The 24,547-nt window shown below is 39.6% G+C and overlaps 1 protein-coding gene across 6 annotated transcripts in view; it reads left to right on the plus strand.

The window, feature by feature from the left end:
* The window catches only part of TLE4 (TLE family member 4, transcriptional corepressor), a 153,542-nt gene that overhangs the window by 69,735 nt on the left and 59,260 nt on the right, over nt 1-24,547 (plus strand). For 4 of the 6 annotated variants that reach the window (XM_055426929.2, XM_055426933.2, XM_055426931.2 and 1 more), the window contains 2 exons: nt 11,869-12,073; nt 13,308-13,324. In XM_055426929.2, the coding sequence (XP_055282904.1) occupies nt 11,869-12,073; nt 13,308-13,324 (222 nt within the window). The remainder of the gene's footprint in view (nt 1-11,868; nt 12,074-13,307; nt 13,325-24,547) is intronic. The other 2 variants (XM_055426930.2, XM_055426932.2) reach the window with 1 other exon arrangement.

Genomic DNA, 24,547 nt, shown 5'->3' on the forward strand with positions numbered 1-24,547 from the left:
AATGAACACTCAGGACTGATCTCCTTTAGGAAGGACTGGTTTGATCTCCTTGCAGTCCAAGGGACTCTCAAGAGTCTTGTCCAACACCACAGTTCAAAAGCATCAATTCTTCGGTGCTCAGCTTTCTTTATAGTCCAACTCTCACATCCATACATGACTACTGGAAAAACCATAGCCTTGACTAGACAGGCCTTTGTTGGCAAAGTAATGTCTCTGCTTTTTAATATATTATCTAGGTTGGTCATGACTTTCCTTCCAAGGAATAAGCATCTTTTAATTTCATGGCTGCAGTCAGCATCTGCAGTGATTCTGGAGCCCAAGAAAATAAAGTCTGCCACTGTTTCCACTGTTTCCCCATCTATTTGCCATGAAGTGATGGGACCGGATGCCATGATCTTAATTTTCTGAATGTTGAGCTTTAAGCCAACGTTTTCACTCTCCTCTTTCACTTTCATCATGAGACTCTTGAGTTCCTCTTCACTTTCTGCCATAAGGGTGGTGTCACCTGCATATCTAGGTTATTGATATTTCTTCTGGGAATCTTGATTCCAGTTTGTGCTTCATCCAGCCCAGCATTTCTCATGATTTACTCTACATATAAGTTAAATAATACTGGGTGACAGTATACAACCTTGACGTACTCCTATTCCTATTTGAAACCAGTCTGTTGTTCCATGTCCATTTCTAACTGTTGCTTCCTGACCTGCATACAGGTTTGTCAAGAGGCAGGTCAGGTGGTCTGGTATTCCCATCTCTTTCAGAATTTTCCAGTTTGTTGTGATCCACACAGTCAAAGACTTTGCCATAGTCAAAACGCAGAAACAGATGTTTTCCCAGTTCTTAATATAAACCAATGAAACAGAGTAAAGTACTCAGAAATTGTTCGAATTATATATGCCAGAAGGGCAGCCAGATCATTAGGGAAAAAGGTGGACACTAGGGGGGTTAATTGGTTATTTTTGTGGAAAAAAATGAAATTGGATCCACCTGTCTCATTATATGCAGAAGTCAACCTGAAAAATATAAAAAGACAGAACTTTAAAACACCCAAGAAGACTTTTTATCTTGGGATAGAGAAGGATTTCTTAACGGGTAACAGAAAGCTCAAACTGTAAGGAAAAGATATTAGTTAAAGCATCTGTTCATCAGAAGATATCTTAAAGAAAATGAAGATATAAGCCAGAAAGTGAGAGGAGACTAACACATACAGTTATCCAGGTTGAGGAGGTTAACACATACAGTTATCCAGCTTATACCAGTTATGGACAAACTAGAAGTTCAAACTTAACAAAACAAACTCATTACTGCTTAAAGCTCTCATTATTCTTAAGTGAAAGTGTGAAGCCCTTTCTGTCTGTTATCTGATTCCCATAATGTTGCATCCGACCCCACTTCCTCCTTGCTCACTGGGTTCCCACCAGACTTCCTTTTCTTCCTTTGTCACCTCAGGCTCCTTTCCAGTTCTGGACCTTTGCAGCCATGTTTCCTCTCATCTCAGATTCTCTTCTCGCAGCTCTCTACAAGATGCTCTGGTTCTCATCCTTCAAGTCTTAGTTCAAAGGTCACTTCGTCAAAGGGGCTATTTCTAATTCTTATGAATGAACCATTACTTAGCAATTATGTTAAGACCTCCCTAGGGAGGGAAGGCCCTGTTGGGGCAGCAGGTACTTCACTGGGCTGGATGGTGAGGATTTGTGTTCCATACTTTACCTTAGGCCCACATGTGCAGGTATTGGTCTGTAAAATTCTGCACACAATTTCAATGTGGTTTAGTTTGTCAGATGGCCAAGCAATTCAGCACCAGCTGGGTGTGTTGTACAGTTCATCTGGAGATAGCATCACATCCCACAGGCTAAGGGCCAGCCCCACAAGAATGCCCCTACTCCGTACACCTCAGACATCAGCCCCAAATTATCCTGTGTTTTTAACAATCTCCTTATTGAGTTTAGTTAATTAGCCACAGCAGCTCACAGAACTCAGAGAAACATTTAACTTACCAAACTGTGTGTGTACTCAGTTGCTCAGTTATGTCGGACTCTTCGTGACCCCCTGGAGTATAGCCCTCCAGGGTCCTCTATCCATGGAATTTTCTAGGTAAGACTGGAATCAGTTGTCATTTCCTTCTCCAGGGGATCTTCCCAACCCAGGGATTAAACTTGTATCTTTCGCATCTCCTGCATTGGCAGGCAGATTCTTTACCACTCTGCCCCCCTGGGAAGCCCTAACATACCAAATCACCCATTTTTTAGTAAAAGGATGTAACTCAGTAACAGTCGCATGGAAGAGATGCACAGATGTCCTTTGGGTTGTTTTGGAGGTTTCATTACGTATGCATAGTTGCCCAAATCTGTGGCAATGCACTGGTGACTAACTTCAATTCCAGCCACTCTCCCCTCTCTCCCTGAAGGTCTGGTGGCTAAGATTGAAAGGTCTAACCTTCCAGTTAAGGGGCTGGTTCGCTTAGCAACCAGCTCCCACCCCTAAGAGCCCTCCAAAAGTCACCTCATTAACCTAACAAAAAGCACCTTTTATTGCTCTCTTTGCTTTGGAAATCCCAAGGATTTTTGGAGCTCTGTGTCTGGAAGTGTAACTAAGACCAAATTTTGTTACTTATTGTAAATCACAGTATCACAGCCTGGTTCAGTGTTGTTCAAATTGCAGCTCCTAGATTGACTTAAGTAGTGACATCAGTAGTGAACATTTTTTGTTTAGAAAAAGAAGAGAATAGAAAATACAGAAGTGTGCCACACATAGTATTTGGTATTTGTTAAACTGTTGTTTCATTTTCTTGTGTATTCTGTGCATGTGTACAGCATGCACATATACTCGTTGTGGTCAAAAATGTTGGAAAGCCACTAATCTGTCATCTGAAGTTCTAAGGTCAACTGCAGGGTTACTGAAGACTCTAAAGTAGATAGGCTTTTCAGATACAGCTTTACTTTTAAAAAATACTCTAAAGTAACTAAAGAAAAGTTTTCTGAGCAGGATCCCTTAGCTTGATAACTTTAATGACTACAACACAAAATGGAAGCATTGGTTTAAGTAAGATACTGTGGTAAAATCTCTTCAAAAAATTCTTTTAAAAAAATTTATTTTAATTGGAGGCTAATTACAGTATTGTAGTGGTTTTTGCCATACATTGACATGAATCAGCCATAGGTGTATATGTGTCCCCCATACTGAACCCCCTTCCCACCTCCCTCCCCATCCCATCCCACAGGGTCATCCCAGTGTACTAGCCCTGAGCACCCTGTCTCATGCACTGAACCTGGCCTGGCAATCTATTTCACATATGATAATAGTATACATGTTTCAGTGCTATTCTCTCATATCATCCCACTCTCGCCTTCTCCCACAGAGTCCAAAAGTCTGTTCTTTACATCTGTGTCTCTTTTGCTGTCTTGCATATAGGGTTATCATTACCGTCTTTCTAAATTCCATATATATGTGTTAATATACTGGTGTTTTTCTGACTTCTCTCTGTATAATAGGCTCCAGTTTCATTTACCTCATTGGAACTGATTCAAATGCATTCTTTTTAATAACTGAGTAATATTCCATTGTGCATATGTAAAATCTCTTCAAAAAATTCTTAAAGTAGTTTATAAACAAAAACCTCCAGGAAATTTTATTTCAATTATTGATTTGCTTAGAAATAATTTTCCTAGTAAACTGTGGACCAATTCAGAAAAAAAAATTCTAATAGGATTTCTGATGGGAAAGTTAATATTATAACAACTCAGGTTTTTTCCCCTTTCCTTTTCTTGCTGTTATTACTTTGTTGACTTAAAACTGCAAGTTAAGACAGTAGAATCCTTGGAACAGGACTCATGGAATTTTCTTCTTTACTTGTTATCTGTTTTCCCCTTAAAGGTCATTCCAGAGATTTTGAGGACAAGAGAGATCTGTGGTTTTAGTGTGAGAAACTCACCCTTGCAGTGACAATCTTTCTTAGGTTACTGTAAATGCCCATCTTTCCCCTGCAGTAAATCTCATGTTTTAAATCATCAGGAAAGAATAAGCTTAGATTGTAAATTTCCTTCCTTTGTTCTTTTTTTATATTCTTACTTCTATATATTCACTTAACTTTTAGCTTTTGCTGGAGATATTTGTTCAGAGCAGGAACTCCCAGTTTTCTGGCTAGAAGGGTGCATCCTATTTTCCCCACCTCTGCAGCTGCAGGGGAGTGGAAAGAACAGTAAAACAAAGTGTACTCATCACCTGGGCCTCCTCGGTGGCTCAGTGATAAAAGAATTTGCCTGCAGTGCAGGAGATGTGGGTTTGATCCCTGGATCAGGAGGATCCCCTGGAGAAGAAAGTGGCAACCCACTCTAGTATTCTTGCCTGGGAAATCCCATGGACAGAGAAGCTATAGTTCATGGGGTTGCAAAAGAGTCAGATAAAACTTAGCAACTAAACAATAGCAACAACTCATCACCTAGACCTAGATTCACCAGTTAACATTGTGTCATTTTTGCTTTGTACGTGTATACCTGCAGACAGAAGACTTATACTTTGTGTGTGCCAAATTGTTTGAAAGTAAGAGGAAGACTTGATAATATTTACCCCTTAATACATCAGTGTGCATCTCCTGTAGTTTTCCATCATGAGCACGATACAGTTAAGACATCCATCTATGTAGTGTATAGTTCATATTCACATCTGTCCAGAAAATGTCCTTGATACCACATCTTTCTTCACAGCAATTGTCCCTCAGTCTGTTCCACACATTCAGGAGTGCTTTTGTTGTGCTGTCTCTTTAGTCTTCTCTCATGCTGCTGAGAAACAGTTCCCAAACATTTCACTTGATGACTTTGTCATTTTGAAGATTCCAGGCCAGTCTTATGGAATGCCCTACAGTCTGGACTTGTGTGGTTGTTTTCTCATGTTTGAAAGTGAAAGTGTTAGTTGCTCTGTTGTGTCCAACTCTTTGCCATCCCATGGACTGCTGCCTGCCAGACTCCTCTGTCCATGGGATTATCTAGGCAAGAATACTGGAGTGGGTTGCCACTTCCTCCTCCAGGGGATCTTCCCGACCCAGGAATCGAACCAGAATCTCCTGAATTGCAGGCAGATTCTTTACCATCTGAGCCACCTAGATTCAGGTTACATATTTTTAGTAAAAACACTCCCTGGCTGATATTGTGTATTTCCCAGTTGTATCACATTATTGTTGAAGCTAATCATCTGTGCAGATATCCTTTGACACTGAATAACCTGTTCCCCAGCAACATTTCACCCAGTGGTTTTAGTGTTTCTTGATGCTGTGAATAGATTTGGAGTAATGAAGTGGTAAATTCTAAATTCTTTTCCTTTTAAAATAATATTCTTTCCTGCCTTCCCCCTTGTTTCTTCCCAGTGAGTAAGTGAGTATGTGTGTAAATAAACACTTTGGGATACTTTTCCCCAATGATAGAAGCAATCATTTATTGGGCATCATGCTAAGGGTTTTATATGCTCAATCTCATAAAATTTTCTCAGCAGCCTTGGAGAGGTAGGTTTTATACCTGTTTCCACATTTTACATAAAGAAACTTGAGGTCATGAAGTGACCTGCTCTTGCTCACAGAGATGATAAAGATTCTAGCCGAGTGGCTCTGATGTCCCTTCATTATGGTGCATCCCCACGTATCATCCAGGATCTCCTGTCTCAGACTCATCTCAGCCCCTACAGACAGGATTCCTACTCAAGGGCATCTTCACAACCCAGGGAGTATAGATACCAGCCCAGTCTCAGGCGTTTTCTGTGCTTGCTGCTTTATTTCAGAGTTTGTTGCCTTCTCTTGCCCAGCTCCTGTGTCTGGTCCCTTTTCTTACTTTCCTCATAGAATAAGGTCTCCTGGTTGGGTCAGGGCACACATGTTCAGTGCACCCAACTTGGCCAACTGGTTGGAAGCGTTGTTGTGGTCCTGAGAACTCTTCTCTGATTCTTGGCCTCATGGCATGACCCATCATTACACCTATTTTCTTGGGGGTACAGTGGACTCTAATCCTGGCAACTGTTTTTAAAATTGTATTGTAATCTATTACAGTTTTTATTCTTTATGATGCTTGAGTTGTCTCGAGTTTTGCCAGTGAGCACCCCTTTGGGTTGACCCATTGTCCTATTTTGTCATACCTGTTAGTCTTTCTTTCTGGCAAGAGATGGAGTAGGCTTACCTTGTTTTTTTTTGTTTGTTTATTTAAAGAAGCCAAGATATGGCACCAAGTGTGGTCATTGCTACTAGGGTGTCATTACTTCTAAGAAATTTTTTTTTTTTTTTAATCTTTGCAGGAATTTCCTATTGATAGAATTGTAGAGTGAAAGGTGCTGGACAGGAAACCTCTGCTTGGTTTCCAGTTGGAGTTGTCCAGAGTTGCCAGGGATTTGTGTAGACTGTGCCTCTACACTCACACTGCTCTTGCTCAGGCATTGGTCAAGGACTTGGGGACATTTGATTAAAAAGAATTTCTTTTTTTGCTGGCAGAAAGACATTTCCTCTGAACTTGATCTGATAGGAGTTCTTTTTTTGCTTTCATTCCAGACTTGAAACTGTGAGGAGATAATTCTTTGTTTCAGAAACTTCAGTAAAAACTGTTAACAGAATTGAGGCATCTACTACCTCATTGCTGTATATTTTCAGAAATAATTACTGGCTCTTTTTCACAATTAAATTAATTATCCTAATGGAGTACTTATTTGCTTAAGCTTAAAGTTCACTCCATTTTAGTGTTTATTCTCTTAAATGGCCTATCAAGGGGAAAGCAAAAAAAAAAAAAGATTTTGTGTTGTGGTTTGAGATAAGAGAGTGTTTTCTTTTTTAAATAAGGCACCCAAGATAGTGATGGCTGAGGAGGCACAGCTGGAAGAATTTTTCCAATATGTATATCCTAGTGTTTTTTTTCAGTTATGGTTACATAGAGTATATTTTATTTTAATGTTCAAGTGGTACTATAGTGTATTCCCTGCTCTTTTTTTTTTATTGTTTTTTATTTTTTCCTTATAAAGTAAACATTTTTTTTTTTACCCTGTTGCTTTGTGAGTAGAGTGGTGTTTTTATTTAAAGATGGTCACTAATACATTGGTTTTAGTGACTAACCAGGAATCATTATAATTATACCTGTCACTCTACTGCTAGGCTAGTTTCTAGGGAGAGACTCACAAAAAAGTTTTAAAATGACCACTGAATATAGAAATTGATTTCTTTTATTGATGTAAACATTTAAAAACCTACTGAAGTATTTCAGTATATCTGTCTTACATTTTTATCATCCATCTTTTGGTAACTTAACCCCATTTTTATTTTGTAGTTTTATATTTTAAACACTTGCTAAAAATAACTCCTTTCTATAGGATGCCCTGAGTGTGCTTTTTTGTTTAATATTTTGTACGTATAATGGATAACTTATAAAATAGGTTTATGGGTAGCCCCCTGTCATTTTTTTCTTTCCTAAATTCAAGGCATAATCTATTCAACATTACGATTATAATTTGGATGTTGTCATTCATAAAATCTTTGAAAGGACTTTATAATTTTGGTATAAAAACAAGTGAAAAATTAAAACAGTGCAGTGTGATATTCTGGAACAGAAAAATGACGTTAATGGAAAGCTAGAGAAATCAGAATGAATTCTGTGGTAGATTAATAGTAATGTACAATGTTAAGTTTTTAGTTTTGATAAGTTCTCTGGGTACATAATTTAAAAAAATTTTCAGTTTCTATAAAGTCTACAGGTATGTGAAACGTTTTCGCATTAGTGGAAGTTAGGTAGAGTATATGTAGGAACTCTATATTTAGTTGAAAATTAATTTACCCAAAGCTTTAAATATGTGGCCATATGACTAAATAGTAGTGAGCCAGGTGCCAGGGTACTAAGAGTTCTGAGGCTGCTGTCTTCTCCCCAGAAGGTCACAATCTTGTTGGCAAGTCAAGGTCGTTGTCTCCATAAACAGAGGAGTAATAGTACCTTTATGAGGCGGCCTGAGCCAGTGAATGATACAGGCAGTCCTATGAGATAGTAGATACAAGGTGTGTTTGGAGAGGCCTTTCCTGAACTGGTGAAACATGAGCTGTGCGGGATAGCTGAGTACAACTTCGATAAGTAATGAAGAGGTAGCTCTAAGAGACAGGAGCAGCCATGGATTGAGAAAAAAAGTATTGGCAGTGATGATGCAGTGTGGGTTCATTGCAGTCAAAGTGAGCTAGTGGAGATTTGTACTAATCAAAGTATGGGATGCTGAGGGTCTAACTGATATGGTGGGACTGAGAATTGACAGGATTCCAGGATGATGGATATAGAAACACAAAAGGAAAACAAATGAGTGGTGAATGGTAACTTGAGGCAGCGAAAGTTACTTAGGAGATGGGTTTTGTTAAACATTTTCAGGTAATGCTGGACTGCCAAGTAGAATTGTATGGGAAGGAGTTATACCGGGGATACTGGAGCATAGGAATGCAGCAAAAGGCTTAGGACTCTATAGTGAACAGAAGGAAACGTCTAGAAGGAAATTTAACAGCATTCAGAGAGGTAACAAAGAGAGGCTGTAGTGATCACTTTAGGGTTTCCAAAGCAGGTAAGGGAGAGTCTCATAAGGAGAATATACTGGCTCTGGCTGTAGATATGTCAGAGGGAAAAGCATCTATGGAACCTTGAAAAATTGCTATCTGAATGGTTATCAGTTTTTCCGATTGGTGGGCCTGAAATCCAGATTATGGGGAATTAATCAGTAAGGGGGGTGTGTGTGTATACAAGAGGGGGTTGTTGACACTAGTTTATAAGGATGTTTGACTCTGCACAGACAAGGATATATACTTACTGACCTAGCTGAAGAGAGTAAAGGAAGGTTATTTAAATTTAATAAACATTTATTCAGTGCTAGTTATATGGAAGATATTGTGTTAGGGGCAGTGGAGAACACAAAAAGTGATTAAAATATAGTGTTTTTTTCCCCTCCTGAAAAAGTGCTACTTCAAGTTCTTTTAGTGTTCAGTTCAGTTCAGTTCAGTCGCTCAGTCGTGTCCGACTCTCCGCGACCCCATGAATCACAGCACGCCAGGCCTCCCTGTCCATCACCAACTCCCGGAGTACACTCAAACTCATGTCCACAGAGTCGGTGATGCCATCCAGCCATCTCATTCTCCGTCGTCCCCTTCTCCTCCCGCCCCCAACCTTTCCCAGCATCAGAGTCTTTTCCAGTGAGTCAACTCGTCGCATGAAGTGGCCAAAGTATTGCAGTTTCAGCTTTAGCATCAGTCCCTCCAATGAACATCCAGGATTGATCTCCTTTAGAATGGACTGGTTGGATCTCCTTGCAGTGTTAGATAGGTGTTAAAATGCTAGAGATTACGCTTGCAAGCAGAAGAACAAAATCAGTGACAGAACCAGCAGCCGAGAGTTGGAGAATCGATGGAGCAGCAAAGGGAGAGGGAAGAAAAGAGATGGCAGGTGCAGGCGAGGAGTCTGAGCCTTGGGAGGCAAAAGGGATCCTCTCTCGGCTAAGACAGGCACAGTGGAGAAGAGAAGACCAGTGTTAGAGCTATGATGAGATGGAATAGAGCACAGGTGAGTCTTTACTGTGAATGGCATGTGCTGCAGACTAGGAGTATATATTTTTTGCCTTTGGAAACTTCTGGTTGGATGGGAAAATGAAGCTGTTAGCACTTATTTTTGGTCCTTTGAGACAAAAAGAAAAGTGAAACACTTGGGCCACTGAGGCATTGCTTTTCACTTAGGATTTGTTTGTTTTTAATGTCTTATAATGAAATAAACATTTTTAATTGCTCAGATAGTGTGTGAATCTCTCAGTGTCTGCAGTTAGCTAGGCTGTGTGTAAGATGCAGATTCTCACAAAGCTTAGAGCCTAGGAAAGGTGGTAAGAGGACAGAAAGGGAAAGTGTTAGTCACTCAGTCTTGTCCGACTCTTTGTGAGCCCATGGACTGTAGCCCATCAGGCTCCTTTGTCCATGGGATTCTCTAGGCGATATGCAGGCTCTTAATAAATGTTTGCTGATTGGACTCTTCATCTGAGATAGAAAGTGACTACATGCCCATCCTGTGCACACAAAGAAGTATTAGAAGATTTAGAGGAAAAAGTGAATTGGAGCAATTTTCTGGCTATTTCAGTAGAACAAGTAAATTTGCCATGTGTTTACCTAAAGGCCTTGTTTCTTCATAGACCTATTTTCCATATGTTTAGAAAATATTTTGTGCTCATATTTTTTGGTCACAACTAAGTAACAGTACATAAAAAATTATGAACATGATTTTGTCCATTCGAAGACAGGCATTATTTTGAACTGCCCAGTTAGGTAACATGTTGGCAGGACTTGAGCATGGGCCTTGGTTGTTGGGATGTCTGTGTCACTGCTCTAATTTGCTACTTCATGGATGTAAACTGGCCTTAAAAATTAGTATTTAATTTCATTGACTGTGTTTTAAGTACAAATAGCCAGAAGGTAGGTGTAGGTTAATAGGAGAAAAGAACTAAGTAGAGCTATACTTTGACTTATATAGTCAGACACAGGAAGAGAGAACAGGGCTGGGGAGGAGGAGGGAAGTAAAACTATTGATAATTTGAGGAGAGGAAACAGTACTTTCTCTGCTGAAGTACTTTTAAGATCATCCTTACCAGTGAAGGAAAGCAGAAGGTGCCACCCCACACATTTTTGAGAAAGCTATTTTGTGCAGTCCTGCTTGGAAAGAAAATTATAGAGAAGACTGTTTAGGTATTATAGGATAGGCCTGAAAAGTGATTATCAAGGTATTAATTAAAATGTAATCACTACAGAAGTTAGGCTGAGAATTTCTCAACACTTGTTCTCACAGAACATTGTTAAGCAGAGTCTTGGTTGAGGGGATTCCTGTTGAGGGACATGTTTAACTTAACTGAGCCCCACTCCTCCCCCTCGGAAGAGGCAGGGAGGCCTGCCCACTGAGGTTCCTGAAGCCTCGCTTTGCTTCGGCAGAGGTCAAGCACTCCGCTTCCAGCCTCTTGAGGGCTTTCTCCATGTGTTGCCAGTGTGTGCTGGTAAAAATGACTTTAAACTCTTGTCAGCACAGTTACTGGTGCATGCATCACAGTCCCACTCAGATAAACCTGTCACAACACAGAGGCGGCCGCTGGAGAAGAGTACAAGGGCAGGCCTCTAGCTTTTCATTCGAGCATCACTAAACGTGCGCAGAGTGCCCAATTATTTCAGCATTATTGAGCAAGCCTACAGGAGGACCCAAGCCTTGCTACATTAGATTTTCTTTAGTAATTTGCTCAAGTACCGCTGAGGACACTTAAAGGGCTTAAAACGGTGGCTGCAACCAGTTTCCTTTTCTGGGTTGTTAATTCAGGTTTTCTCTTTCAAATTAACTCTGGCCGCATGCTGTGCAGCGGTTCTAGGAGAACTGTTTAACACTAATTTTCTCAATTTTCAGCTTTTTTTTTTCTTCAACATAACTGCTTTAACAGTCACATATATGTTTTGATTAGAGGTGTATAATAGTGAGGCTCTATGTTTTTGGAGACCAAAATACAGACATTTTATTGAAGAAATCTAATTTTAGCTATTAAAAGTAACCTAGATAAGTTCACTGTTTAAAAATTATGTTATTTACAGTGCATTGCAAAACTGACACATCCAAGTAAAAAAGATAGCGTTTCTCTATTATTCATCTCCCTCCCTTAAAAAAAAAAAAAATATATATATATATATATGGGATATGTGATAGAAATATATGGGATGTGTGACCCTTTATATGTATTTATAAAGGATAAATCTTTCCTTCATGGGTGCTGGGCTTTCCAGGGTCTTTTTGCACCACTTTCCTCTCCTTTTGTTGTTGAGGGGTAACTCAGATACAAGGAACAAGTTCAATATCTTTGTCACGTTTCTCACAGCAGCAGCAACTCCAGGCCCAGCATCTATCACATGGACATGGTCTGCCAGTGCCTCTGACCCCACACCCTTCGGGTCTTCAGCCTCCTGCCATTCCGCCCATCGGTAGCAGTGCCGGCCTTCTGGCCCTCTCCAGTGCCCTAGGAGGCCAGTCCCACCTTCCAATTAAAGACGAGAAGAAGCACCATGACAGTGATCACCAAAGAGGTGAGGGATTTTCTCAGAATGTCCATCTGGTATCACCTGTCTGCTGCTGAGGGTCGGTCTGGATGTCCTTGTTGTCCTGTTTCTGGATTTCATTTTACCTGTGACTAAACAAAGGATTTCCCCTGGAAGGTAAATTAATGATCGGAAGCGGTCTTTGCACAATGATCCCCTATTGACTGGCAAGAGTTAATACGCTCCCCAAAGGTATAGGGGGACACATTTCCTGGTTATTGCCTCTGATCCTTTGTTGCATCCCCAAGTCTAAATCAGTAATGAAGTGCCTCAGTCTCTGTGTTTAAAATTGTGAGTGGCATTATTAGCTAATTTTGACCGAATCCATTTTGGGGAAGGTTTTACTGATAAGGCTCACTTCATTATTTGACAGACCTAATTATTATTTTTAAATCGGGTCAGTCTGTATAATGCAGTGAAAATCTTGCAGGTAAGAAAATAATTTAGGTAGTCTTAGTAATTGAGAAGTTGGTTTAACTACCTCTCTCACCCAGTCTATTTAGAAGCATGAAATTAACTCATTTCTGTGTATAAGAACAACACAGTTGTTTATGTAAATGATTTTAAGTTGTGTTCTTTCTAGTTTGGTTTCTTCCCTCCACTGAAATAGATGATAATGCAGACACATTGTGATCTAACTATATGTTTGTATGGTGCTTATTAGTAGCTTTTATTATTTAATGACAGAAAAGCAAAAGTCTCTGCTAGCATTCCTTTGTGGGAATTTACTTAGTCCTACAATGGGTGGTTCTTGATTGGAAGGGTGTGGTTATAATTAAAACCCCTTATCTCTTCTTGTTTCAGTGCCATTACCATGAATTATAATCTTTGGTAAATGATTTTTATCACATAAACATAAATTTCCCTTCTCTGATGTTAGAAACTCTGCACTGTTTGTCATACAGTTATCTTAGTGCTATGGTCCAGAACTGAGGCATGTCTGTAAACACTTAAGTGGAAAAGTCAATAAGGAGTATAAATAACGAGAATATCCAGCTTTGGTTTCTGAAATCATGTCAAAGGTAGCTTGGTACTCTGTGGATCTGGTCAAGTAGTAATTAATTTTAATTAACTTTATAGAAAAGTTGACATCTGTGTCATTTATTATTTAGTAGAGATCAAATTTGACAAGTGTATGATTTTATGTTAACTAACGGTACTTTTCTTTTTTGCCTTCTTCTCCTCTTTTGACCTGCCCTTGTTGCTGCTGTTTTGCCTATAGACAGAGACTCCATCAAGGTAGGACTCAAAAGTTACAGATGAAGGAATGACTTACCATCAGGCTCTAAACAATTTGAATAAATCTAGTAGTGGATTCTTTGAGATTTACCAAGATGATTTGGTGGGCTTCACCGAATAGTGGTGAACCGCATTTTTAGATTCTTTCAGTTGTGCATTTGAGATTTTTGGAAAAATTGGTCCCATTTCTTTATCAGAATCAAGATTTATAGACCAAGATTGAATGATAAGATCTGGCTTGTGTCGCTCTTTTTATCTTTGCCATGTGAAAAAGAATAACTGGTTTTCTTGACTTAAGCTTTGGCTGTAAGATAGGTAATGATGGGGAAAAATTGATTTATAAGGAGATACACATTTTGGGAAACAGTTCCAGCCTACAAAACTCTTTATTAAAACATTTAAGAGCATTTTTCTTCACCAGAAATAATTGTTTTTTGTTTGTTTGTTTGTTTTGTTTCTTGGTTTCCAGTATAGCAAGTTATTCTCCTTGGGTTTTGCATCTGTCTTACCTGCCTCCTCTATGTCTTTACAGAGAAGTTACAGGGAAAGAGGAGAAGTATTCTAGGGCCTAATGATTTGGATATGCTTGTGTAATACCATAATGGGGTGTGCTGAGGATACCTGAATTTATACAGTAAGCAAACAAGAAAAACAGGCTACTGTGGCAGGAAATGAGTAAAATATGAAATTGCTTGATAACTTTTGGATCATGCACAATATAAATATGCTACTGTATTGTGGATAATTGTGTTACACGTGCCATTTATATTTTGTTTAGATTAGAAAGCAGAGGAAGTTCTCAAGCACAGATGCTGTCAATTCGTTGTATTTTACAGTAGTTGAATGTTTTAGAGCATATGCAGTTACATCTCTTGGAGCTTTTAATGAAGTTATGCATACGGAAACTAAAATCTTCCCTTGAAACCACCTGTGCTGTCACTTTGAATGCTTCCTTATTTCTTATTTTTTTAATAATAAAGAGGAAGTAGAGTTTTTCCCCGAAGCCATTAAACGATAGAAAATAAAATATATCTATTTTACCCTTCGAGAATCTTTGTAATTTGGAAGGGTATCTGCATACCCATAGAAATGTCAACATTGGCAGATAGGAACTGCACACTTTTAATTATTTAATTTTGCATTTACAGTTGTGTACTTTGTTGTGTAGTATGAGCATCAATACCTAAACTCAAAAGCTTTCTTAATCAGAGTGTAGTAAATTCTCCGCACATATGTACTTAGGAAGTAGTAAGTAAATGGCATTGACCAGGATTTGCTGGTAGCAGCCATTGGGAAGCCTACCTAGTTATTCTGAGGCCAGTGACATAACCATTCCCTGCCTTCATATGATAAATACATAGCTTCGGGCAGGCCAGTGAGCTAAACAGAAGCCTCCTCTCATACCCCACTCCCAGAAGACTGAAAATATTTATACTCCAGTGCACACTTTTGTGTCAGTTTCATTTTATAGTTGCTCACGCCAAAGTAGGGTATATTTTGAAATCATATATAATCATTCAAGATGAGTCTGGGAGTAAGCATCTGTGTAGCTTCGAAACCAGGGGAAAAGCAAAAGGAAATAGAGGTGGATGATTTTGCCTTGATTTATTGTGGAATGGTAGCTATAAATAGATGTTTTTGTTGGGTACCGTTTTTGAATTGAAGTTGCGCTGTGTCAGGTTTGGGGCTGTCCTGTGGCTTTGCTAGGTGAAATAGTTCACTAATTTTTATAAATGTGTTCTGTGCCACTCAGAAAAGCAGTTAGTTGCTTGTTCCATCAGTCGTCCTCATCCTCACATAAGTGGTTCCTGGTTAAGAGGGGCTTTTTATGATTGTCTGCTATGTGACTGGAGATGGTTTTTATCAGCCGGAGCATGCCAGTTGCCTGCAGCTGGAGTCAGGCTTGTATGAAATAATTTATTCATGCAGGATAATGCTCCTTAACATTTAACAGGTAATGAATGTGACATAAATTTCCTTCTTGCTTTTAATTTTTCCCTTTCCTCTTCTAATGTGCAAACAGGCTGCTCTGGTACTCTAAATAATAAGTAATTTTTGGCCATCTGTCAAAAGGAAATTTCAATACAAATTTAAATTAATGGTGCCTGAAATTTTTTATAGCTCTCTAAAAGCCTCTAATGTGCAGAAAATTCTGAATCTGCTGGTAGTAATTAGTGTTGCATGTAATGAGGATGTGGGCAATGTTATACAGTCCCAGTGTAACATTTTGATATGGTAGCAAAATTCTGATTTATATGAGGTTGTGGATGGGTTTAATTGTGAGAGACACTTTAAAATGTTTTCTTGATGTTACAGATTATTAAACAGGACAGATTTCAGAGTAGCTTATAAAATATAAACTTACTGTAAAGATTAAGGTAATTAAGGTGCTTTACCTTTAGGTGGCAAGTAAAAACGAAAGAAATTCCCTTGTTAAAGCGTTGGGCTTTTTTTCTTCCTTTTCTTTTCTTGAAGGTTCTGTGGCTACTAAACTGAGTGCTGTTGGCTTTATTGATCTTGTTTTCTATAGCTCCAGTAGCCAAGTTCATTCATAAGCCTGTTATTTGCAGACTTGTACCTGACGTTTTTCATCAAGGATGGAGAATGTAAATATGAACCTAAAAGAGAAAGCACTGTAGGAGCCCAAGGATCGTTTTATTTGGTTAGGAGAAACCAGAATGGTGTGTGTTCTTGGGCTTTTATAGGAAGGATCCAAGGCACCTGCTTGTCACTTGGCCATCCAGTACCCATGTTTATGTACCCATTGTAAGTCCTGGATTTAGAGGCTGAAAATGGCAGCAAATACAGACCATGGTCCACTCACACTCTTAGTTGGAAGGGTAGAAAGCACAAAAGAGCTTCCTGCTTCTCCTTCCTGACTGGGAACTTTTTCAGCATCTTCTGGAGTTTCTCTTGGAAAGATCCATGTGAAACCAATGAAATACCTTCTGAGGTGATAAAAACCTTCCTCTGCCCCTCCCTCCTGTGTGCTGAGGGGTAGAAGTTGGTGTCACCACAGTGGTGACAGAGCAGACATTCCCATCTGCTTCCAGGAGTTTCCTAGTTGCTGGAGGTCCCAGTTCATGAGCAGGTATCATTAGGTTCCTCACATCACTCTGTTCCCACCTCATTGACTGATGTGAGGGTAAGGATTCAGAATTGTGAAGGCCAGATTGCCTAAAACTTGGTAGGAATCTGAAATTGAGAAATTAGTTTTATTACACCCCCAAATGTCTATACTTCCTAGCAAAAAATAGCCGCCAAAATCGAGACCAACTTGAATATAAATGGCAAAATTCACTATCACCAACTGTTGATTAGCTCCATGGCCTCTCCCAAGTTGGTATTACTGTGCTAACCTCATTACTTCTTAAGTCCTTCTTAAGCATATTATGTATTCTTGTTTTTTTCTCCAGCATGCGGTAACCTCCTCCAGTCAGGCCCATGAGGAATTGCAGTGTTTTCTTTGTAGACTGTGGCATAGTGACACTGTTCGCCTCTGAGTGGTCGTGGTTTTACTTTTATTATTTCACTGGATTGTCTTTCCCAGCGTGCCGTATGCATCATCAGAGTATGATCGTTGTTAGTGATTTTGTACATTGCCAAATGAACCTCCAGAAGCACTGCAACATTTAAAAATGCCAGATGCAATATTTGAGTATGTTTTCACACAATCCGCCAATCCTGAACTTACTATTTAGCTTTTGTAATTTTTGCTGGTATAGTAAGTATGAATAGTGCACTTAAAAAAACATTTACGTAAAGATTTTTTCAAGTGAAATGTTTTTCTGTGGATCTGTTTGCTATGTTACCCACTCCTGAATGGATTCCTTGTTTTTGTTTAAGGGTCTTCATAATGATCTGCGTATTAGTTGTATCTATGGCAATGTCTCTTTTTCCTGTCTTTGCTAGATTTTGGTATTTATTCTGTGTAGATGACTCCAGCGTCATACTTTGCTTTTTATTTTTTTTTTTCTTGTCTCTCTGGTTATTCTCTGTTGTCAGTAAAGGTTTATCAATGGAGAATTAGACTAAGGCTGTTTTGTTCAAATTGAAGTGTATGATTCAGGCCAAGAAAGCCCTTTAGCCTCATTAGTTGAGTGTTACAGGTGAAAGTGGGTTTTTAGCTTGGATTAACAGAGATCCAACCAGTCCATTCTAAAGGAGATCAATCCTGGGTATTCATTGGAAGGACTGATGCTAAAGCTGAAACTGCAATACTTTGGCCACCTCATGTGACGAGTTGACTCACTGGAAAAGACTGATGCTGGGAAAGGTTGGGGGCGGGAGGAGAAGGGGACGACAGAGAATTGAGATGGCTGGATGGCAACACCGACTCTGTGGACATGAGTTTGAGTGAACTCCGGGAGTTGGTGATGGACAGGGAGGCCTGGCGTGCTGTGATTCATGGGATCACGGAGAGTCGGACACGACTGAGCAACTGAACAGAACAGAATGGTTACTTCTGTTGGCTGGTTCACTTTATGCATCAAAACTTAATGGTGAAAGGTTCTGTTCCAGGGTCTTGTGTGACCTGTGTGAACTGGTTTTTGTTCCCTTCTGCCTCTTTTTACTGTTGCAAAGAAATATCCATCAGGAAAGAGTGTGCCTTTCATATGTTTAACCCTTAGGTGTGTCCTTTGTGGGAGAAAACAGAGAAGAAGCCACTTGAGGAGGAAAGATGGGCCAGTAGGAGAGGGAATAACCATTTAACCCAGGCAGTTGGGGTTTTAACACTCACTTCCCTTCCCCATGCTCCTGTGTAATCTTACCCTTCCTGAGAAAGCTTGGTGGAATTAATTGCCCATAGACTTTAGAAGGACACATTGTAAAAAGACAAAGGCCTAAAGTTGAAATCCATAAAATACTATAAAGAGAGGATATAATTAAAAAACAAACACCACCAACAAACTAACTGTAGCGGGGCTTGCGTTATCTCCTGCTGTTCCCTTAGACATCAGTAATCTGAGAAAGGGTGTGTCATTAAGGGCTGTAACTTGGACTCTGTCCACTCTAACCTATTGAAAAATTATGTGAAACCCTGCTTATGCAGTCAACCCCACTGATCTCTGAGCATGCATAGCTCATAGTTCAGATTTCATTGTGAAGGTAGTTGGTGAGGAAAGCTTTGTTTATTATTTTGTATATCATTAAAGGTTTAGAGGTGTTGAGGCCTTGCCCAAGGTAACGTAGCCATCCGTTCCGTTCCGTTCCGTCGCTCAGTCGTGTCCGACTCTTTGCGACCCCGTGGACTGTAGCCTACCAGGCTTCTCCGTCCATGGGATTCTCCAGGCAAGAATACTGGAGTGGGTTACCGTTTCCTTCTCCAGGGGATCTTCCCGACCCAGGGATCGAACCCGGGTCTCCCGCATTGGAGGCAGACGCTTTAACCTCTAGCTGTCCTCAAAGGAGGCAATTCCAGCATGCATTTTACCCTTGTATACTCCAGGACTTAAAATGAACACTTTCTGTAAATAATGGACATTTTTTTGGTAACCATAATGCCCTCAATCACTTGATAATTCCTTGATAGCTTCTAATATCTAGCCTACAAGCAGATTTCTATGATTATTTCAAATAATTGGTTTGCAAGAGTTTCCTTCCTTTTAAAATTTTTATGTGCCACTAATTTGTTGAAGAACCTGGGCCAGCCTTTCTATAGGGTGGCCCATATTCTAAATGTCTCTGTGTACTTCCCAATGGTGTCATGAAGACTTTCTGCTGCATTGCACCAAGAACAGTCTTTCTTATGATATGGAATGGGAATGGGTAGAAGAATGACGTCTAGGTTTGCATGTACATGTTAGTGATAAATAGTTCAATGAAGTTTACTAATAATCAAGGGAGTAAAATTTTTAGAAATGTATACTGATGATCAGTAGATAGGATTCTATTTGTATGCTTTTACTTTCAGACACAGACTATCATGTATTTGCAATCTAACTCCACTTTCCAAACATACATGTAATTGCTTAAGATAGACTTTTAAAAATATTTTTTCAAGTGGGTAGTGTCCTAGATGCCCTGTGCTCCAACAGAGAATAGGTTTCTGCCACTAAATTTTCAGCTCCTTAAGGGCAAGAGTCTTATCTTCTTTGTGGAACTGTGTGGGAGGACAAATCAAGGATGAGTAGGAAGGAAATTGTAACATTGGGTTGGCCAAAAAGTTCATTTGGGCTTTTCTGTAACATGGAAAAACCCAAACAAAGTTTTTGGCGAACTGGTAGAATTAGGATCTCTCTAGGTTAGCTTGTCAATGGGCAAGTCACGTAACTTCTCTGGATTTCAAAGCAGTTACTTACTACTCTAGGCATTTTTTCCGAGAGTTTGAAATGTAACTGTTTTCTTAGGTTATTCAGTCCTGTCCCAGAAGTGAATTTTACAATACAAATCTTATACCATAGGATGTATTTCAACAATAAAGTTGGCCATACCATTAGCCAGATAAGCACAGTGGTAATTATATTTCATTTTGAGTATTGAGTGGTAGGGAAATAGTTTAATGTTCTAAAGTTTACCTTTCAAGGATTTAATTTTCCAAAATAAGACGATAATTTTAAAGTAAGTGTTTCAGCATTGTGCTTGCTTTTTTAGTTCTTTGTGGAGACATTTGTTCTGCTACATTCCTGTTTGGGATTACCTTATCACAGAGTAATCAGGAATTGAGTACTATCTACAGGATTATGATGCAGTAATTTGTTCAATATTGAATTGATACCTGCTTCTAGGCATGTAAGCTTTGTGAAATGTAACAGGTGCCCTAATTCCAGAAAATATGTTGTAATTGTTTGTTTGTCAAACAGATGAATAAATATCTTTAGGGCATAGCTGGTCCTCAGGTGGTGAGCATGAATGGATCAGTGATGAGACTAGGGAAGCTGTGTTAGCTGCACCCTCCTCCACCAATCACTGAGGCAGAACAAATATTAATTAACAGGGACAGACTGGTTGTGGGATCTGCCTTCCCCAGATGATTTTTGGCAAAGGCATTTTAATTCTTTTCCTCCATAAATCAACCCTCTTAGTTACCAGCCAAACATTTTCATCCCGAAGTTTAATGTCTCTTAATTTTCTTAATTAGAATGCATTTCATCTCTTGCAAAAATATTGCATCATAAAGTTTTTATTCAACATATCTTTTTTAAATTTTAAGGGGGCTCAATATTTATTTGTTTAAACTGACATTTGAATTTTAGAAGCATTTGCTTCTCAAAATGTATATAATTCTTCCAAAATAATTATTTAAAAGAATGCCTCATCATCTTTTTTACATTCATATAAAGTAACACTTACCGTAACCCACTCTGGAAAAATCATAAAATTACCTAAGACGCTCAATATCCTCACTTCTCTATTTCTTGAGTTATTTCTGCTGCAACACTTCCTTCTATGCAACTTATATATTTTGTTTTATGGTGCTTTGAAGTACTCCACATATCTTCTGGGTTAAAGATTCTCTGCACCTGGGGGCCAGCCGCTAACAAGGGTTTTAATTTTGAACGTGAAGAGGAGTCATATCTAATAATTACCGTGGCAGCTGCCTTCGGACATGGTTCGAGCTTCATGAAAGAGGAAAGGAAGTTTGCTGAGGGCTGACTAATACCTGCTGCAAGAGTTTTGGATTCTTTTAAATAAACTTGCTGTTAGATGAAACTAATGAAATCATATTTCAAAACTAAATAATGCTGCTTAGATCTAGCAAGTCAAAACTAAATCTGAGAGTTGAATACTTAGTTGTTTTACTTTGAATCTAAAAACTGAACAAAGTAAATAATATGATTTTATCAGATTCCTTATTCAGAACCAGTCCAAATATATCTATGTGTAATAAATTTTACAACTTTAAAAAAGCATTTTAAGTGTCATCTGTTAGAACTTTCGGGGAGTCCCTGGTGGTCCAGTGGTTAGGACTCCGTGCTTCCACTTTAGGGGACACAGGTTTGATCCTTGGTCAGGGAACTAAGCTGAGTGCCACATGGTATGGCCAAACACACACAAAACAAAACTAGTATAGTCATTTTAATTCCTGTTTGTGTGTTTAGATGTAATCAGTGGCTCAGCCTCGTCCTCCCCCCGTCCCTAAGTTCAGTGATGCCTCTGGTTGGTTTTGATTCACCAGAAAGGGAGAAAGAGGCAACATACACTTGCCTGAAGTCTCCTCACAAGCAGTCTACCTTTCTTCCCTCACACTGTTTAATATTCCATACCCTTTCCTGTCCCTCACCATGTCTGTAGGGTGAGCTTGAGGAATTCTTTTTCATGAAAATGGACTCCTTATTTAATTGTGTCACACCCTAAGGATTCTTGAATTTTTTTTTTCCCTCCCAAATCGGTACTTTCACGTTGCTGAGTGTTCATATTTAAGAGAAGGGGAGGGTAACAGGTTGGTGATGCCACCCAGTGAGAGCAGCCAGTAGGCAGTGTAACACCACCTCATTTTTATTTATTCTTTCTCATGGCCATTTTAATTATTTTAGAAATTTTCGAGAATTCATTTATCTTTCTTTAAACTTCTGTTTTCTTGAGCGACATTTGGCCTTTTGAACAACAAAATAAAATTGGAAATGCTAATGTTTTGAGCCATCTAAAGGAGGAAAATAAAAATGTCACCATGGTAACAAAGCTGCTTTCTAGATGGTTTCCTAAGATATGCCTGAACTAGAAGCAGATGTCTGATTTGAGAATCTTGCCTCCTTCAATGTAAACAAATAACTTCTGGGCAGGTGTTGGAAATAATATGGAAATCCTATTAAGGGGCCCTGGGTTCCTGTCAGTCACAAAGCCCGTGCCACAAAAGGGCTGGTTGTCACATAAAGGCGCAGAGTAAATTCTCATTAGGCCTGAGCTTTTCCCAGGAAATGATTGTCTCGGTGTGTTCTTTCTCCTGTGAATCTGAATGTAAGCTGTTGCCTTCTATTGATCTATTCACTGGCTTTATTTTTCTCCTCTTCATTCCAGATCCTCCCTCGCCCCCGCCAGCCTGTATTCTCCCCTCTCACCCACCCCTTCCCTTTAGATTAACACTTGATCTGTGCTACTTCTCTGAGACTTGTGACATTTGTGATTTTAACCTCCCACCCTGGGTGGGGGAGGAGGGAAGTCACTCTTCCATCCCTGGGGCCTGTGGGACAAAGAACCAGGCTGATGAGGCTGAGTACCGAGGGCTGTTTGGAGCCACACAGCAAGAGGCAGCCACAGTCCTGAATACTGTTCTGTGTACATTTACTTGTAGTTTGTATTATGAATTAAGCAGAAACTAAAAGCATGAAGAGACAGTGTTTTTATGAACTTTTCCAAACCTACATAGTTGTCTGGTAAGCCAATAAAAGTGCGCTGTACAATATGGTAGCCACTAGCCACAGCAAGCTATTAAATTTAAATCAGTTAAAATGAAATAAAATGTAAAAATCTAGTTCCTTGGTTGCACTGTGACACTTCAAGTCCTTGGCAGCCATGTGTGGCTCTTGTAACTGCCATGGCAGCACTGCTGTGGGAGAGTACCATCATTACAGAAAGTTCCGTAGGACAGGGAGAGACTTCAGCTTGATAAAGGCTCACTGGTTCAGCTGTTTTATCTGGTTAAAACCGACCCCTGATATTCAAAAGCAAAGCTTTCTCCTGATGCATAGAAAATAAGGGGCATGTGTGTATTTTGGTTTTGTAGCTTTACTGTTCAGAAATGGTTGATATGGTCGACTGCATTAATATAGTGATCTTTTAAATGGTTGTAGGCCTTTTTTTTTTTTTTCCTTTCTGGTGGAATTGGTTGAGCAGTTTAACGTGAATCTTCCCAGAATAGACCCCCAGGAGATACTTTTTAATGTTTCTAAACAGAAAGTTGAGGTGGTGGTAGGCGGGGTTGAAGGCTGTGCATAACTATGCTCTTAATAATACTCAGAAGGTTAAATGTGGATAAACACTGAAAACAAGACTTCAGAAAAGCTTCAGTATTATTATAAAGCATTTCTCGGACTGTAGTCCCTGAGACGCACTTCATAAAGCCAATAAAGCGCGCACTGGTGGTCTCCCGTTGCCCTAGCAACGGACCATGGGGCACAGTGTATGTGAAATGCATGAACATCTGTGAATTAATCTTTTTTAGTTTGTTCTTTTCTTGGCACTGATTGGCCCACGTGGGCTTGTGCCTGTGACACTGTGTGTGGAGGGGTAATCTGGAGTATTCCCCAGGGCCTGGCCCCAAAGTGGATGGTGGAGCGGCGAGTGAAGGGAGATGCAGCCCAGTGTTGCATGAAGCGGTGCGGGTGTTTGGCCTGACAGCAGTCTCAGTGCTCTATACCTTCGGGTATATAGGGAAATGAATAAAAAATGTCCTAGTAAATCTGGGCATTACTGGGTTTATTGGACTGCCCTAAAAAAATCTTATGAGAAAATTGAAATAATCACTTCTGTTTATACCACAGCTATCTGGACCTGAAAGGTCTCTGAGTTATTCCACATCCTGCCCCAGCCCCAGTCCCTGCTTCAGGGATTAGAACCAAACCATATTGGACTAGTCAGAATGAGACTCCTGAATTGGACGTTTAGGCTGGAATCTGTTTTGATAATAAAATCTTGTAGTAACCTAGTCTGACCTTATTTAGAGAAATTTTAAATTGAGCTGGTGACAGTTCTGTCCTTGGGAGAAGAGAGCAAACTATGACTAAACAGAGACACGTTCAGGAACAGTGCTTTGGTACTGTTTGAGTTGCAGTTACTCCCCCGCTCCTCACAGGATTGTCTTGCCCGCACTCCAGCACCCTCCACAGACTGTGTGTATTCCCTTCCTCCTGTCAGTGGCAGATGCTCCCTTGTAAACTGTTTTGCTCACCCTCATCATTTTCAGTTTCCTTCTCTACCTATTTTTCTCCTACCCTTTTTTTCTCAGCCTCCATTCTCCCTTAGGGTCCTGGGGATGAAGGAAGACTATTACTATAAAATGTCTCATGCTGGCTGTGGTCTGTTATGTATAACACGTGGAGTGAGAAATTTTGTTCATAAATGTCGTAAGACAAAACTCTGCTTCGTGCTAGTCCATTTGATTTGCTTGATGGTCATTAATATTGAGGGGCATATATGGAGGAAGAACTCCTTGTCAATTTGTATGTTTTCCTTTGGCTATTAAAAAGGCACAACTGTACCTCTGTAGCTGAGAGATTTTCCTGATTTCCTGTTAGACAGTTAAACAGATTATTATTTTAATGGTTTCTGACTTCGCAACCTGTT

The sequence above is a fragment of the Moschus berezovskii genome, chromosome 7, assembly GCF_049115385.1.
Source record: "Moschus berezovskii isolate FMDL1 chromosome 7, NW_MosBer_1.0, whole genome shotgun sequence".
Classification (NCBI taxonomy): domain Eukaryota; kingdom Metazoa; phylum Chordata; class Mammalia; order Artiodactyla; family Moschidae; genus Moschus; species Moschus berezovskii.